General features: G+C 32.2%; 1 protein-coding gene across 1 annotated transcript in view; it reads left to right on the top strand.

Annotated features, from left to right (window-relative positions):
- The first annotated feature begins 5503 nt into the window (after window positions 1–5503).
- Window positions 5504–16786, top strand: part of LOC127738806 (carnitine O-palmitoyltransferase 1, liver isoform-like) — a 49954-nt gene continuing 38671 nt past the window's right edge. The window contains exons 1-3 of the mRNA XM_052250190.1: window positions 5504–5922; window positions 12609–12721; window positions 15010–15126. Coding sequence (XP_052106150.1) covers window positions 5602–5922; window positions 12609–12721; window positions 15010–15126 — 551 coding nt within the window. The 5' untranslated portion in view covers window positions 5504–5601. The remainder of the gene's footprint in view (window positions 5923–12608; window positions 12722–15009; window positions 15127–16786) is intronic.

Below are 16786 nucleotides of genomic sequence, written 5' to 3'. Positions count from 1 at the left end.
ACCCGTTTTGTGCAACGTTGAAGAAAGATTTGGAGGGCAAACGTTTATATATGATATAGTAAAGGAATCAGTTGCCACAACAAATTTTTTCATGTAATACAGACGCTCGGCAATATTTTTACCGTTTTGGACAATCCAGGGCCGTAACTAGCCTCTTTTAAAAGTGAGGCAAAATATATTCGGCAAGGGGTCTGGGGGCCACTCAAGGCCCTGGAAAAAATTGACGCAAAATCGTGCATTTTGAGCGTTTCCCGGGCCCTTTCTTAATCTGAAAGTTTTGTTTTAATTATTTGTTCGACAATATTCTGGTCTCAAAGCAAAATATATAGATTCAGTGTAAGACCTTTAGTTTTAAGGGACAACATCAAAAGACCAATATGTAGGGTAAAGCAAAAATAGTTTTTTGTTATTGTGTTTCGGCTTGCAAAAATACGTATTATACCTGTCAATTATGGTTTTTTTCAAATTAATTTAAGAGGGGGCTGATTATCATTGATATAACTATGTCAATTCAGTTTTTATAACGCATTTCAATTACAATTTGATGTAGTTCCTCACTGGGATAAAAGGATACACTCATAGTAGATTCAGGAAAACTATTCTTAGACCTCATCGGGAATATAACAGTTGTTTTCCATTCGTTTGATGTGTTTGAGGTTTTGATTTTGCCATTTGGTAGGGGACATTCCGTTTTGGATTTTCCTTGGGGTTCGGTATTTTTGTTGTTTTACTGTTTGCTACATTTTTGCGCTGTTTTAATATTATACCGGCTGATTAATGTCGGATGTGTCTGTTCTGGTCTTGTATTGTGTTTAGACTTTGGTGTAATTTTTTTTGTGACTTTGAAATTTATTCACAGTACAATACTTAAGTACCGCTTAAGTCGACGCTAGGGGCCATCTTGACCTTGTTGTAGAGTATGAATGATTCGTTTATTGTTGAAGACCCTCCAGCGACTTTCAAGATGAAGAACAGGAATAAAAGCCCTGTTCATTGATAATTTGTATTTTTTTCTGTGTATTGTATGCGATTTTGTTCCTTGCACATTTACTCCATACCCCTTTATCTTCTATACAAGGGCCTGGACACGGCTTAATTTAGCCCTTTAATGTAACAGGTCATATGGCAATACATTATTTTTCTTTTTAAATGATTTGATTCCGGGAGATTGGTTGTCTCACTTTAATTTAACCCACGTCAGCTTTTCCGGCAGTTTTATTTACAGAAAAGAGAGCCAGTTTAATTTGTATTCTTTAATATAAAGTTTAATTTTCCATGAAAAAACGACCAATTTTTCTATGTCCGGTAGCATCGCATCCTCATTTTCTCGAACAATATCTGGACATCGGTGGACATGTAACATTGCCAAACTACACAACCGTTCACCCGTCATCGTAGATCTTTCCCAAATCTTAAGTCTACACATAGCAGAGAATGAACGTTCACAACATACAAATGTTACGGGAAGAACCAAGAACCAGTCTGTAACCAATTTTCCAATGACATCTTTGCTGCGTTCAAACCGTTAGAACTAAGTCACTACTTTACATTTGTACATAAATTTTATATTATGTATGTTAATTTATTTGTATATGTCGCTATACCATTGTACTTTGGTTTTCGAGAATCAAGATATATATGAGATGAAATAAATTATAACCGGGGCCTGCGCAAGCCCCGATAATCGTTGGCTTATCTACACCCTGAATAGGCTTGGGGCTGTTGACTGTGTAAATATGAACAATGTTAGCCATACGCTGCAACAAACTATTATTTAAAAAAATCATCAACACTGTAATCTGCCATTATAGATAAGAAGATGTGGTATGAGTGCCAATGATACACAGTTATCAAAGGAATTTGACAACTGAAGCTTTAGTCATAAAGATTGATTGATTGATTGATTGGTGTTCGCTTAACGCCGCCTCAGAACAAAAAGGCGAGAGCTAATTTCAAATATTTTTACAATTTAAAGTAGTATTGAAAATTAGACAAAAAGTACTTAAATATAATAAAACTCAAGTTTAAAACAAAATTACTAATTTACCAATGAAATTCAACACTAAGAGAATAGTCATAAAGAAGGGCAATCAATGAACAAAAGACAAACTCGGGAACAGATCTTCTTCTTCTTCCAAATACTGCCCACATTCGACATGATGAATATTCCGGCAAGTTGATAAGACACATTAGACACATAACGACAAACAATATCATACCACATCTCCTTATTTTTATATTAAATAGACAATCAACACTGAAAACTAAAAATAATTGAGAAACACCGATCCCGAAAAAAACAGGGGCGACGTCAGAGGATGAACAGAACTTGCTCCTTGCAAGACACTCGCCGTGAAAACAATTTGATATGAAGACAGGCTTTTGTTTCAACTTATATATTTTTTTTAAATTTCCAACATGAGGCATTTGCCTCATTTGCCTCAATGTATTTACGGCCATGCTGAATCTCTGTTGACATATTTAATATAAGGGAATTTGCTATCTAATCGTGCATATTCTGAAAGTTCTGTAAAATATTTTTATTAAAACACATTTATATAGAATATACCAGCTTTATATATCATATATTTACTGCTATATTTACTGCTAGTGATTCAGTCGGAATACACACTCCTTTTATATTGTTTCTGAACAATCGAAATAAAAATCTGAACATTTCGACGTGGTAAGAAAAATACATTTGGTTTTTATTTTAGTCGAAAAACAATAAAAAACGAATATATCTGTCGAAAATTCAAACCAATGTAAAAAAAAACTCTCACATATGATATAACCACCCCCCTCCCACACACACACACACACTGTCGAAAATTTAAACCAATATAAATAAAATGCTCCGCAGGGCGCAGCTTGATACGACCGCAGAGGTCGAACCCTGAACAGTTGGGGCAAGTATGGACACAACATTCAAGCTTGATACAGCTTTGCATTTGGATTGTGATTAAATATTTGACACAGCATAGGTTTCTGACACAGAATGAATGTGGTCTAAGAACTTAAAAATTTTAAATTAGACATTCACCTATTATGGTCCGATATCCAAAATCTAAATACATGGTTAGATTCAGCATATCAAAGAACCCCATATATTCAATTTTTGTTGAAATCAAACAAAGTTTAATTTTGGACCCCGATTTGGACCAACTTGAAAACTGGGCCCATAATCAAAAATCTAAATACATGTTTAGAGTCAGCATATCAAAGAACCCAAAGAATTCAATTTTTGTTAAAATCAAACTAAGTTTAATTTTGGACCCTTTGGACCTTAATGTAGACCAATTTGAAAACGGAACCAAAAATTAAGAATCTAAAAACACGGTTAGATTCGGTATATCAAAGAACCCCATAATTCAATTTTTGATGAAATCAAACAAAGTTTAATTTTGGACCCTTTGGACCTCAATGTGGACCAATTTAAAAACGGGGCCCAAAATCCAAAAACTAAATACACGGTTAGATTCAGCATATTAAAGAACCCAAAGAATTCAAGAATAAAACCCCATTGAAATTGGTCAAGAAATAAGCAATTTATACGAAGTATCTTCTTTTGCACAATACTGTGCAATTAAATATTTCTTGCTATTGCGCAATACTGTACAATTGACAATTTCTTGCTATTGAGCAATATTGTGCTATTGGATATTTCTTGCTATTGCGCAATACTGTGCAATTGAAGATTTCTTGCTATTGCGCAATACTGTGCAATTGAAGATTTCTTGCTATTGTGCAATACTGTGCAATTGAAAATTTCTTGCTATTGCACAATACTTATTATATAATAATTTACACATCCTGTTTGGTGTGTATCTCCTACCATATCATTATTATTTGCTTTTAAATATAAATCAGAAATAACCAACTTAAAATAAAAAATTTTAAAAGAAAAAAAAAATGAAGAAAAGAAAAAAAAGGAAAAAAAAAAAAAAATCCCCCCCCCAATTTTTTAAACCCCCTTATGATTCATCACCCCCAAACTCAATCACAGCCTTCCCTTTGTGGTATGGTACCTTGCAGAACAATTTCAGAGAGCTCCATACACTTGAACACAAGTTATTGTCTGGAAACTAGAAAAATGTGTTTTTTGGCCCCTTTTTGGCCCCAAATTCCTAAACGTTTAGGGCAATTACCCCCAAACTCAAACCCAGCTTTCCCTTTGTGATATGGAACCTTGTAGTACAATTTCAGAAAGATCCATACACTTACACACAAGTTATTGTCCTGAAACTAGAAAAATGCTTGTTTTTTGCCCCTTTTTGGCTTCTAATTCCTAAAATTTTGAAGCAATTACCCCAAAAATCAATCCCAGCCTTCCCTTTGTGGCATGGTACCTTGCAGTACAATTTCAGAGAGATCCATACACTTGAACACAAGTTATTGTCTGGAAACTAGAAAAATGATTATTTTTGGCCCCTTTTTGACCCTCAATTCCTACACGTTTCGGCAATTACCCCCAAACTCAATTCCAGCTTTCCCTTTGTGATATGGAACCTTGTAGTACATTTTCATAAAGATCCATACACTTACACACAAGTTATTGTCATGAAACTAGAAAAATGCTTGTTTTTTGCCCCTTTTTTGGCCCCTAATTCCTAAAATTTGGAGGCAATTACCCCCAAAATCAATCCCAGCATTCCTTTTGTGATATGAACCTTGTGGTACGTACAATGTCAGAGAGATCCATACACTAACACACAAGTTATGTCTGGAAGTTACAAAAATGCTTTTTTTTGGCCCCTTTTTGGCCCCTAATTCCTTTACTGTTGGTACCATAACCCCCAAAATCAATCCCCACCTTCCTTTTTGTGGTATTGAACCTTGTGGTAAAATTTCATAGAGATCCATTCACTTAAACTAAAGTTAGAGTGCGAAAACCAATGTGTCTTCGGACGACGCCGGACGACGCCAGACGACGACGACGACGACGACGCCAACGTCATACCAATATACGACTATACGACCACAAAAATTTGTTTGCGGTCGTATAAAAAATACACCGTGCTGACACACGATATACCCCCCCCCCCCCCCCCCCCCCCACACACACACACACACACACACCTCACACACACAAAGTCCCCAATTACAGTAGAAAAATTAATTAAAAAAAATATCAAATCTACTAATGAACTCAAAATCGTTAACTTTTTTTTCTTAGACTGCCGGGTTCTCCTGTCTAGATAAATGTTCATTATACATATTTCTATATATTGAAGTGACAAATTTACCGGAACAGTATATCTAACGTCAATATATATGTCCCTGAATTTACGTAACAATAAATACAGGTCAAATCTATTAATAAATCTTTAATCGCCAAAGGTGTGTTTTGTTTAACCAATTGCGCGTTGAAAAAGAGGGCGTTGCCTTCTAATTTGGATTACGATTGACTGGTTTACGAATTCAACTTAATGTTTTTCGTCCAAATCGGATATAGTTGTAACCAGTCTAGTATTTACGTCAACAGCGGAAGTTTATTGGAGCACCTCGGAGTTTTACTCTAACCCTGGGATACCAATCAATAAACAGCGAAGTCTAAGAAGGGTTATAGTTAGGACTTGCGTCTGGCCGCGTAGAACCAAAATGCCTAGTCCAGCAATAGCACCGTTTCTTGGTGCCACTGGAAGAATGATGCAGTACAGAAAATACAGTGAAGCATCGGCAGTTGGTTTTTTATCCGCAATATTATTTACAGTTTTCTCTGATCCAGTCCGAAGTTACGTCGATTTTGGCGAAAAATGGCTAGAACTGTCTGGGTTGCCTTATCAGATGAATACCGCACTGCTAGGTTTTATTGTTGGTTTTGGCACTGTGAGGATACTTCTTTTGATGCGGCTACAACTTTTCAAAATGTTGTTGAACTATCGTGGCTGGATGCATAACCCTAAGTCAACCACAACAAAAGTAAGAATATTTGTAAATTATGCTTATTTCCCTTCTCTGAATAGTGGTCTGCCAAGCATTGATTTAGCTGTCAAAATTATAGAGGAATGACAATTGTCTTTTCAAACAACATTGTCATCATAGTAAACCACACTGATAATACCAAATTCTTTAACTTTTTCATAATTTCCTTACATTTTGTCTACCTCTTAAACATGATACAGAAAAAAAATACTGTCAGGGAGAGAATAAGGTGTAACATTCAAACGAGGATTTCTGTGAACAAGGTGTTAATTTTTCATTCAATGTACTATACCATAATTATTTTCTTGTTATTTTCATTGTTGTTTGGGATTTTTTTTGTAACTGCATGGAAAAACACATTTTTCTTAGCCCAGTTTGTATGCCAATATATGGATTGAAATTTAATGTAACATTTATTGTTTCTTAGATCTTTTTTAATAATATTTACCTTAAACCAACTTGTACATATATTATTAGTCCCAGTATTTACATACATACATATACATTCTCACGTTTTCATGTACATTGAACAAAAGAATCATTATTATAATAAATAATTTATTTTAAAACCAGTTTTGAAAATATATGAGTTCCTTTTACCAGTTAGAATTTGAGATAAGTTTCAGATCTTGTGCTCCCTCCTAAGTTTGCACATGTAATTCTTAAAATTGCATGATGGGAGGAAAATGGGGGTCTCCTGAGGGAGCATCTATTTCTGATTCATAAAGAATGTCGTAAATTAAACTTTAAAAGTATAAGATGAATACAACTTGTATAAAAGATGAAAAGCAGTGAAACCTTGAAATTAGTCTATTATCAGATTATATTGCTAATCTTTTGATACCAATTTACAATTAATTGTAATTTATAAACCAAAAATAAAATGACCTTAAGTCCAAATTTCATGGGCAGAAATATAGTTACATGTATTACGTCTCAATAAACAATAATAAAGTTATATGCATATCAACATTTCACCTTTGTTTTATGGCAAACATAAATTTCCCACAAACAATGCATCATAAATCATGCAAGAATTGTTTGATCATTATTTCTTACGCTTATATACTGCAATAATATATATATTTACATAGTAGAAATTGTCTTATTAAAGATCAGTACAATTCTTACTGCAAGGACATGTATGGTAAAACAAAATAGCAATAAGCTACTCCAGGGATAAATTGTTGTCTATGAAATGAGAAACCCCTGCTAATTTTGTTCTTGAAGTTTTATTTCAATCTATTTAAGGGTGTACATGTACATGTACACCTCTGAGGAGCCAAAAATTTCTAGAATTAAAATTTTTTCTGAACCTGATTTTTGGGTTTATATGACTGTTAGAAAGTAACTGATGAAGGAAAAATCATATGGTGGTGCACTTCTTTTTTTGCTACAGCCATTTGAAAGTTACCCATTTTTTATGATTTTCCCATTTTTCATCAATTTTTAACCCTTTTTGGGCTATTCTTGTGAAAAAAAAATCACAATTTCACAATTAAGCTTTTTTCATACTTTCACTAAGATGAAGTGGACCAATCTGAATAAATTTTTACTTAAAAAAAACTATAGGTTGGTGTTAATACATGTATTAGAAAGTTTTATACAGTGTGGAGGGGAAATTATTATATTGGTTTAAAAGTTACCTGAACAACAGACAACAGCTAGTTGTTATTAAACAATTGTCCTTCTACAGCCAATGGTGATTGGTATCACTGGAACCATTACTTTTGATAATGTTTCAAGACATTGTAAAACAGAGATTACAAGTTGAACACAGAAATGATCCAATCACAGAAAAATTAGTCCAATATCTAAATGTAGATTGTAGACAAATTGTAATTAAATAAGTATTTGTTTAAGTAGTTTGAAGTCTCAGAACATCAAACTATGACTCGTGTAAAAAATAATGTAGAAAACACTTTAAGTTCTGATGAAAAAAAATGAAACAATCTTCACAGTTGAAATGCATTATATTTATAAATATTACTTCAAAGTATAAGATAAAAATAAGCTTCCCATTTAAAAGCCACTTTTACATGTCATTGATTCGAAGTTAATTGAACTTGACTGAGCTTTACTTTTATCAAATAGGTGAGTTTACCTAGTTCTTAAACCATAACAAACCATAAGTACAAAGTCCAGTGATTAAAATTATTAAGGTCTTATGACCTCAAAATTTTGTCATTGGGTCATGAAAAGGTTAATTATTATCATGATTATCACCTATTTCAAATAAAATTTTCAGATAAAGAAATTATATGTCACAAATTAAAACCTTGCTTTGAAATTAATCTTTAAAGGCATTTCTGACCTAAGGTGTGGAATGATATTACCAACAATGTATATATATTTAAAGTAGAGGCATAAGATAGAGTTGTGTATACAAACTTGATGAAAACATTTCATTGTTATGGATAATTTTAATTTGGCTTTTGGCTTTGTCCTTTATCATGGTAATTTTACATGTATGGGAGGTACATTTTATTTTTTCTTTTCTCTTTTTTTTTATTTAGTTATAGCTATCAGTCCTTTTATAATCTATACTATTAAATGAGAAGACCTCATTTTGTGAGTCGCTTCTCTTCCTTCCACAATAAATTAATCATCATGCCTCTGTGTCCTATAGGTACAATGCATAGTCACATTTGTCATCCTCGCTTATGATTATTCATTTTGGGTTATTTTGGTAGGAAAACAAAAATAAAGGCGTCTAGATATTTTTTCCGCGGGCCGACTTTTAAGTCATAGACAAGACTTCCACTTAGGACTAATTACACATAATTTTCATATTAAAGTACTTGGGGACAGGACAATTATTTTCGCGTTTTTATGTATACTATGATCATACATATACTATAAATAAAGTGTGTTTGCTGCTTACTATCAATTCCAAGTTAACTATCCACGGCGGTCACTGGTATATTATATAGAGAGTCTCTATAAAATATATCAGTGACCGCTGTGAATAGTAAACTTGGAATTGATAGTAAATAGAAAATGCACTTTATTTATAGTATATGTATGGGTCATAGTATACAGAAAAACAGAAAACCAAAAATCATGGACTTTGGAAAAAAGGGGGAGGGCTAAACAAATTGTCCTGTCCCCAATTACCTTTGACTTTTGATACCTTTCCTGAAATTCTCCAGTCATAAAATTTTTTACAAAAATTCATCCTACAACAGTTAACATACTTTCAATTACTCTCTAAATGCCCGCGATTTCGCGGGTGTGTTCTAGTTTCAATTGAATTCTATTCAAACTTGAAAAGGAAAATGATTTCTACTCTAACTTAATCTCAGAGCACCTGAAGGTTGTATCGTAAGTTTTGCTTAATCTTCAGATTTCTCTGATGTGTTTTGTGAACCACTGTTTGCCTTTTTTTCTTTTGACCATGTGTTATGATTTTTGATAGCCCATGGTACCAAAAATGTGCTTTTAAGTAGACTATGAATGTTTTTGAAAGAACTAGAAATAATTCATTGTTGTCTTTTTATTATTTATATAAGTGTATCCACCAAGATGTTTTTATAAGAATGCTTTGAACATTAAAAGACTGTGATATTGAGCATGTTAGTTAGTCTCATTTGTTTCAAATTTTATGTCTGGGACCTTTGTAGCTGACTATATGTTATGGGTTTTTCTCATTGTTGAAGGCCATACAGTGACCTATATTTGCTTACATCCACATCATTTGAACTCTGTTTGATAGTTGTCTCATTGACAATCATACCACATCTCCTTATTTTTATATGAAATTATTAAATGATTGTTACATAACCTCTAGCTGCAAATATTACATAAATGTTTAAGGCGTTAATGTGTTGGTGTTAAATAACACTAAGACCTTGAACGCTAACTCATAATGTAAACCTTTGCAAGAATATATCTCTAGCTGAACTGAACACATACTTGTATATGCATTAATTCTGATTTTGAGTCAATCAGTTTTTGGCTCCTAAATACTATCTGAATAGAGAAGTCATAATATACATGTATGTACAAATATTTTGTTCCATTCTGGAGAAAAGCTATGAAATTTTACACCTCCATTAAGCATGAGGGTCAGTAGGGGTCTTCATTTCATTATTCTTTAATTTTAGATTTTAGGTAATTTTTTCTCTATTCTTTAAATTTCCCTTATTATTTTCTTTTCTTTATATTTTAACACTTTATTATTTTCTATTCTTTATTATTTGGCCCCCCTTTCATTATTCTCTATTCGTTGTGTTTTAACGCTACATTATTCCCTATTCATTATATTTGGCTCATTATTTCATATTCTGTAAACCTCATCTGGACCCCCAATTAAGCATGTGACCACCAAACCTAACAGGTGGTTGCAATTGGAAATGAATAATTCCTCCTATTTATTTAGTTTTTGATTTCCATACATGTACATGTACATGTTTGTTGATCAATAGGAAATGAATAACACTTAGAAAGAAAGAAATTACCACTGATGTTGTAATAGTTCTTTATCGCATGTACTAGTATTATACATGTATTTGTAAACACGATTTTTACATGTTTCTTTGAATGTAAATTTTCACATTTGTATAGGTAAACAAGAAAAATTGTTAAAATTACATAACATCAGCTTATAACTGTAGGGGGAGGGGATGAATTGTTATTGACAATGATTATTGGAAATAAATTCACAATGAACCCCCTCCCCACACACACAAACAAAAAGACAAAGAAAATATAAGTATCCAATAGCTCCACTATTGATTTTTTTATCTTTCAAATCCTTTTGAAGGGCAATATCAATGTGACATAAGAAAATGGACATTGGTTTTAGGTTGACAAATACATTAAATTTAATTCATGATAATTTTCTATTTAAATCTGAACTTTCTTCTATACAACTTAAACAGCACAGTTTTGTTTATGCCTGAGTTATTTGGACCCTGAATACATATGGCATAAGCAAACATATCAATCAATTTCCATGTCATTTGCTAGGAAGATAAATAAAGTAGACTGTAGTCTCCAGGTCTATATATGATAATTATTATATAATTATTGTGTATGTAGTAGTCAAGTCGTTCAAGGCTATAAATGAAAAGTTTATATCTTGGTCAAAAATTTTTAACCTGATAGGCTGGTATTACAATCTCTATCTTTATATATTTCGTTTATATCCTTCCTGCTTTAGGATGGCAGGGATATGATCATGATATATAGAAAAAGTCCCTGTTTGCAGTTGTCTGTTCTTGAATACTCAACTTGTAGGAAATACTGTCTAGATTCATTATTATTGGGTACTAATGTAATTTTGTTGGATTTCGAGGGCATAAATGTAAGTCAGAACCAGTTGTTCAAGTGTTACAGGGCCTTAGTGACCAAGTGGTCCAAGTAGTTCATCTACAGTCAATGACAGTGATCAGTAGCCTGTCAATACTGAGGTTGCAAGTGGAAGGTGTGTTTGACTCCGATCTTATTAGACTAGGATTGCCAGTTTTCCTGCCAAGGGTTGTTGGTTCTCTGTCTGCATTTTGACTTCATCCACCAATAAAAAGCAGTCACAAGGATATAGTCAAACTTGCTCAAAATGGTGTTAAACTCTAAAAGACAATCAATCATCAAGTGTTCAACTAAATGCAAGTTTCTTATATCTTGCATGCAGAATTCGACATAACCATAAAGTCAAATATTCATAAAAATACATTTTTCCCCCAATCATTGCATTTAATTCTGATAATATATGGATATTTTGAATGAGTTCTTATATGGAAATGATTGGTATATTTGTTTTTTTTTTGTTGTTGTGTGTAAATGTAATGAAACTTATACACAATGCTTATTACCACAAAACACAGATCACGTTTGAATTTTGGTGGTGTAGCTTTTACTGTTCCAGAGTTATGCCCCTTTATAACTTTATATGATATGCAAGCTGGAGCATCATCTGTGTCCCGTGGACACATTCCCCATTTATTTTTTGTTGAAAAGCAGGCAGGGTTTTTTCAGAATAATTTTTTTAATCTTAAAATGACTTGTTTTTATAGATTTAATTACAACAAGTACAACACATTTTGTTACATTGAACAATTGGATATCAAAACATTGCAATTCAATCTTGTAAATTTAGTAGAAAACTCTCAGGTTTATTATTTTTGTCCTACATTTACTTCCTGTGGCAGTCTAAATTTCTCTGACCTTAATCCAAGACGCCTCTGTTACGGAACCTACCTATTGTAATTATTGTTAATATGTTCTCGTCCTGAATATGCATGAAATATTTGCCACTGGACGTTAAGCAACCAACAATCAATCAATCCTACATTTACAACATTGAATATTAACACTACATCTATGTATTTCCTGCATAAAAAATTTCAAACCTATTGTTTTTTTAAGAGTTTAACAAGCATGTACAAAGTATTTTTTGATGCAGAAAATAAATTGTAGAAGAATCAAATTTCAAAATATTTAAATTACAAATTTATGTATTTTGAAATTTAGGTGTAAAGGAGTATATTGGCATAATGAGACTCTATTCTAGTGCTGGGAATTTATACATAAATAAATTTGATCTTTTATAGTAACAAAAGCACAAAGCAAAAAATATCATATTGAATTACAAATTTATGATGTCTGATACATTTTAAATTCAAAAGCACTTAAATTTTAATATATTTTTAAATTCAACAAAATATATTTTCTAATTTCAGATGTGGGGTCTTATGTTAAATGCTATGAGAGGCAAAGGAAACTTCCCAACATACTACTTCCAGGAGGTATTACCAAAATTACCAGTACCAGACCTGAATACGTCATGTGACAGGTATGATAATGTATGCAATTAGTGAGTGGTTGAGACATCATGTGATATTTACATCGTATATATTTTTCAATATTTGATTATTGATTAAGATATCTTGTGACATGTATATGTAATTCATACATCATCTTGTGTCACTAAATATCTTATGACAGTTAATTGATATATTAATAGACTTGTAATGACATTAAGTTACGGTACCAATTTTTCTGCACCAGATGTCCTATGACAATAAAAGTATCTTCAGTGATGGTTGCATTTTGATGCCAAAATATTTGAAAATCCAGAACTTATTTAAATGATAAAGAGCGTATAGACCAAAATGGACAAAAAGTATAGCCAAAGCTGGGCAAGGAATCAAGAGAGTTGCATGAGGGAGATATCTTCCTTAATTTAAAATTATTTCGAAATTTTGTAACAGCAAATTAAAATAACACAATATCGGTATTTTCATGCCAGTACAGGCTACTGGGCTGGTGATACCCTTAAGGACTAACATTTCACCAGCAGTGGTAGTAATGACTTGGAAATATTTTATTTATACATTTTGTTGATAAAATATTTCGAAGATTTGTGAAAGAATTGCATAAACACAAAGATACAAGAAAAAAAGTTTAAAGAAGCTACAGTAGCTACAGTACACATGTACACAAGATGATATGGTTCTAAAAACACTGTTGGTGGTGTATGGTCACAGTGCATGAATAATGGGAATTACGGGTAACTTACTTTGAAATATTTCTCAGTTTTTATTGTATAGGTAATTTCCGTCAAAGGGAGTTGTAAATCAGACCAACTTCAAACAAGATATCACCCTGTTTGATTGAAAATTATATTCTGCAAAATTAAATGATTGTGTGATTAAGATCATATCCTGTGACAAGAACATGTAATTCATACATCATCCTGTGTCACAAATTATGACGTTTAATTGAATAATAGATATGTAAATGTTATATACATTTTTTTGTACATACAAGGATTTATATAGTGAGATCTCACTATACAAATCCTTGATACATACATATATAGTTGAAAAATAATTTAAAAAATAATTAGGCAATTTGTAAAAGAATTGTTTAAACACAAAAATAAAGACAAAATATGAATAAATCCTTTCAAGAAATTACAAGCACAAATTAGTGGCGTATCCAAGATAGGGCATAAATAGAAATAAGAAGATGTGGTATGAGTGCCATTGGGACAACTCTCCATCCAAGTCACAATGTGTAAAAAGTAAACAATTATAGGTCAAAGTATGGTGTAAAGGCTATATGCTTCCCCCACTCCCTTTGATTGCCAAAAAACATTATGAATCTCATGTTTCTCATGATTTATATTATTTTTAATCATAAAATAGTTTAAAAAAATTTGCATCTATTACGTTATCTGGAAATACAAAATCCTGGATCCAGCCCTGCAAATGTTCACAAGATGATTGATTGGGTTTAAAAACACTGATGATATTTCTGGGGATTGTGGAAACAAAATAATCATGAAAAGTACTTACAATGTATAGGTCTGTTTTTGTTTGTAGAATATATCATAGGATTATGTTGTTTTTTAATATTCAAAATATATGTAAAAGTTGGGGTGCTAGATGTCTTAACTGCTCATCCCTACCATAAAAATATAAGAATCCCCACCCCCCGGACAGGCATGGGAAGGGAAATAAGAAGCAATCATACATGATAAGTTTAAAAAACAAACATCACCATGGATAAAAGAAGCTCTTGTCAAAAACATTTATTAGAGACAATAAACAGCCGAAAAAAAACATGACAGAGAAAGTTGAGGAGAATCAACACAAACCCCAACAAAAACAGGGAAGAACAGAAATGTCTTCTAAAACTTGAATATAAGAAGTTGCTTTTGTCCATTTAAATTTACATGTATTTACTTATTAGTGTATATGTACCTTGAAAACTGGTTTAATTACAATTCCATTTAACTCATATTGTGTAAATCTGATTGCAAAATTAGAGAGACAAAGATAAATGAGACAAAGATAAATATTTATTTTATTCCATTACCATGATTACAATATGCTACGATTTCACTGTTCCTCCTGTGTTTTCTATTTCATGTTACGTTAAGTCTTCAAAATTTTTTAATATTTATTATGTAGAAAGAACAGTAAATCACAATAAAAATAAGCAAAATACCCATAAATGAATAAAAAGGGATTGGGATGGGAGGGGGATCATGAGACAGCAACAATACAATATTTTAAAAGCAGAAAAGACAACTAGAAAACTAGTGGTATAGTAACTATTTATTACTCATTATAGATTCCTTGCATCCATGAGACCCATACTGTCTGACGACGACTACAGGAATTTATTAACAGAAGTTATTGATTTTAAAGAAAAAGATGGACCAATTTTACAGAGTTATCTTTTACAAAGGTGAGATATCCAGAAGAGTCACAAATGTATATTGGCCCCCTATATCCTTTAAAATTGTTTTTATGTTCCTTTCTACATTGATAGAGGGCAAGTATGTTTTCTAGTTGTTGAGTCTGTCTGTCTGTTCTGTTTCATGCTAACGTTTTGGTCTAAGTTAGTTTGAACATGTTGAAGTCACATCAGCATGAAAGTAAGTACACATGTTCATAATGAAGTGAAATATTACATATGCTTAATTAGGGTTTTGACCAAGATTCCAGGCATGGTATCCATGAACACATATTCATATCCATGAACACATGTTCATGTTTAGGAATATATTTGGCTTTGAATTTCAGACTTTTAAAATGTATTATATTGAAAATGTTCTAAGCATATTAAAGACTGGTATTAGTATTATAATTGCTGTATGTAAAAAACTGTTTTTATTTGAGTTTTTTATTTGCTAGACAGCTTTAAAGATAATGTTTCTCGAACATTTATTGTTTGTGGATACTTGACTCCATAGTTTTAATCCTGACAATATTTCATAAAATCAATGAAACTCCGATCGTTATTTATTTTATGCTTTTATCTGACAAAACAAGCTTAATGACAATAAAATTACAACTGTACGTTATAAAAAGAATATGAAAATATTATTCTTAAATCTCATTTATCCTGTAAATGAATGGAAATCCTATACTTTCAAGGAAATAATTATATATATATGTGTATGTCTGTAGGAATTTGATCCCAAATATATCTTAAAGGTTTATCCATTACTATGGTGACAATACTAACCCAGTATTTTCCAATGTTCCAGGGTAATTAAATGCATCATAAGATGATTTTTATATCGGTTTGTGCGTCTGTTTGTCCGTCCGTCTGTCCCGCTTCAGGTTAAAGTTTTTCAGGTTAAAGATTTGGTCATGGTAGTTTTTGATGAAGTTGAAGTCCAATCAACTTGAAACCTAGTACACTTGTTCCCTTTGATATGATCTTTCTAATTTTAATGCCAAATTAGAGTTTTGACCCCAAATTTCCGGTCCACTGAACATAGAAAATGATAGTGTGTGTGGGGCATCCGTGTACTATGGATTGTTTTATCATTACTTGTTTGTTACTGATCTTACAGTAAAGCAATACATGTATATCAGGGGTTTGAAAACAGTTAGAGAATGAACGTTTTATAAGCATGAAAAGTGATGTGTTTCTTTTATTACTAGATGAATATTTTCAATTGTGTTCAATATTGAAATTTTAACATGCTTCTATTGTTGAAGAAGAGAAACATTAGACAAGTATACAGGTATAGAGAGGGTTGGATTAGGTTACATATTACACAAATATTGCAATTTCCTTATTTACTTGTTTCATACTATTTCTTGGCAAATATTTCCCAGTTCTAATTTTCATTTTGTATATCCACTCCTTAACTCCTACATTTTTTTTAACAATTTTCCTAGTTCAGACATTCAATGCTTCCAATGTACAGTATTATTAACTGTTATTTACCACCTGGGGAAAGGGGGGGGGGGGGGGTATCTCAACATACCCATTTGGGTACAGACTGGAGTATAAAACACCCCCATTCATATATTGATTTATGTGAAAATCCCTACTAATTCATATTATTATGAATTTGCCGCAATACAGAGACACTGATTAAAGCTACTCT

The sequence above is a fragment of the Mytilus californianus genome, unplaced genomic scaffold, assembly GCF_021869535.1.
Source record: "Mytilus californianus isolate M0D057914Y unplaced genomic scaffold, xbMytCali1.0.p SCAF_4, whole genome shotgun sequence".
Taxonomy (NCBI): domain Eukaryota; kingdom Metazoa; phylum Mollusca; class Bivalvia; order Mytilida; family Mytilidae; genus Mytilus; species Mytilus californianus.
This window is presented reverse-complemented; position numbering and strand designations above follow the sequence as displayed.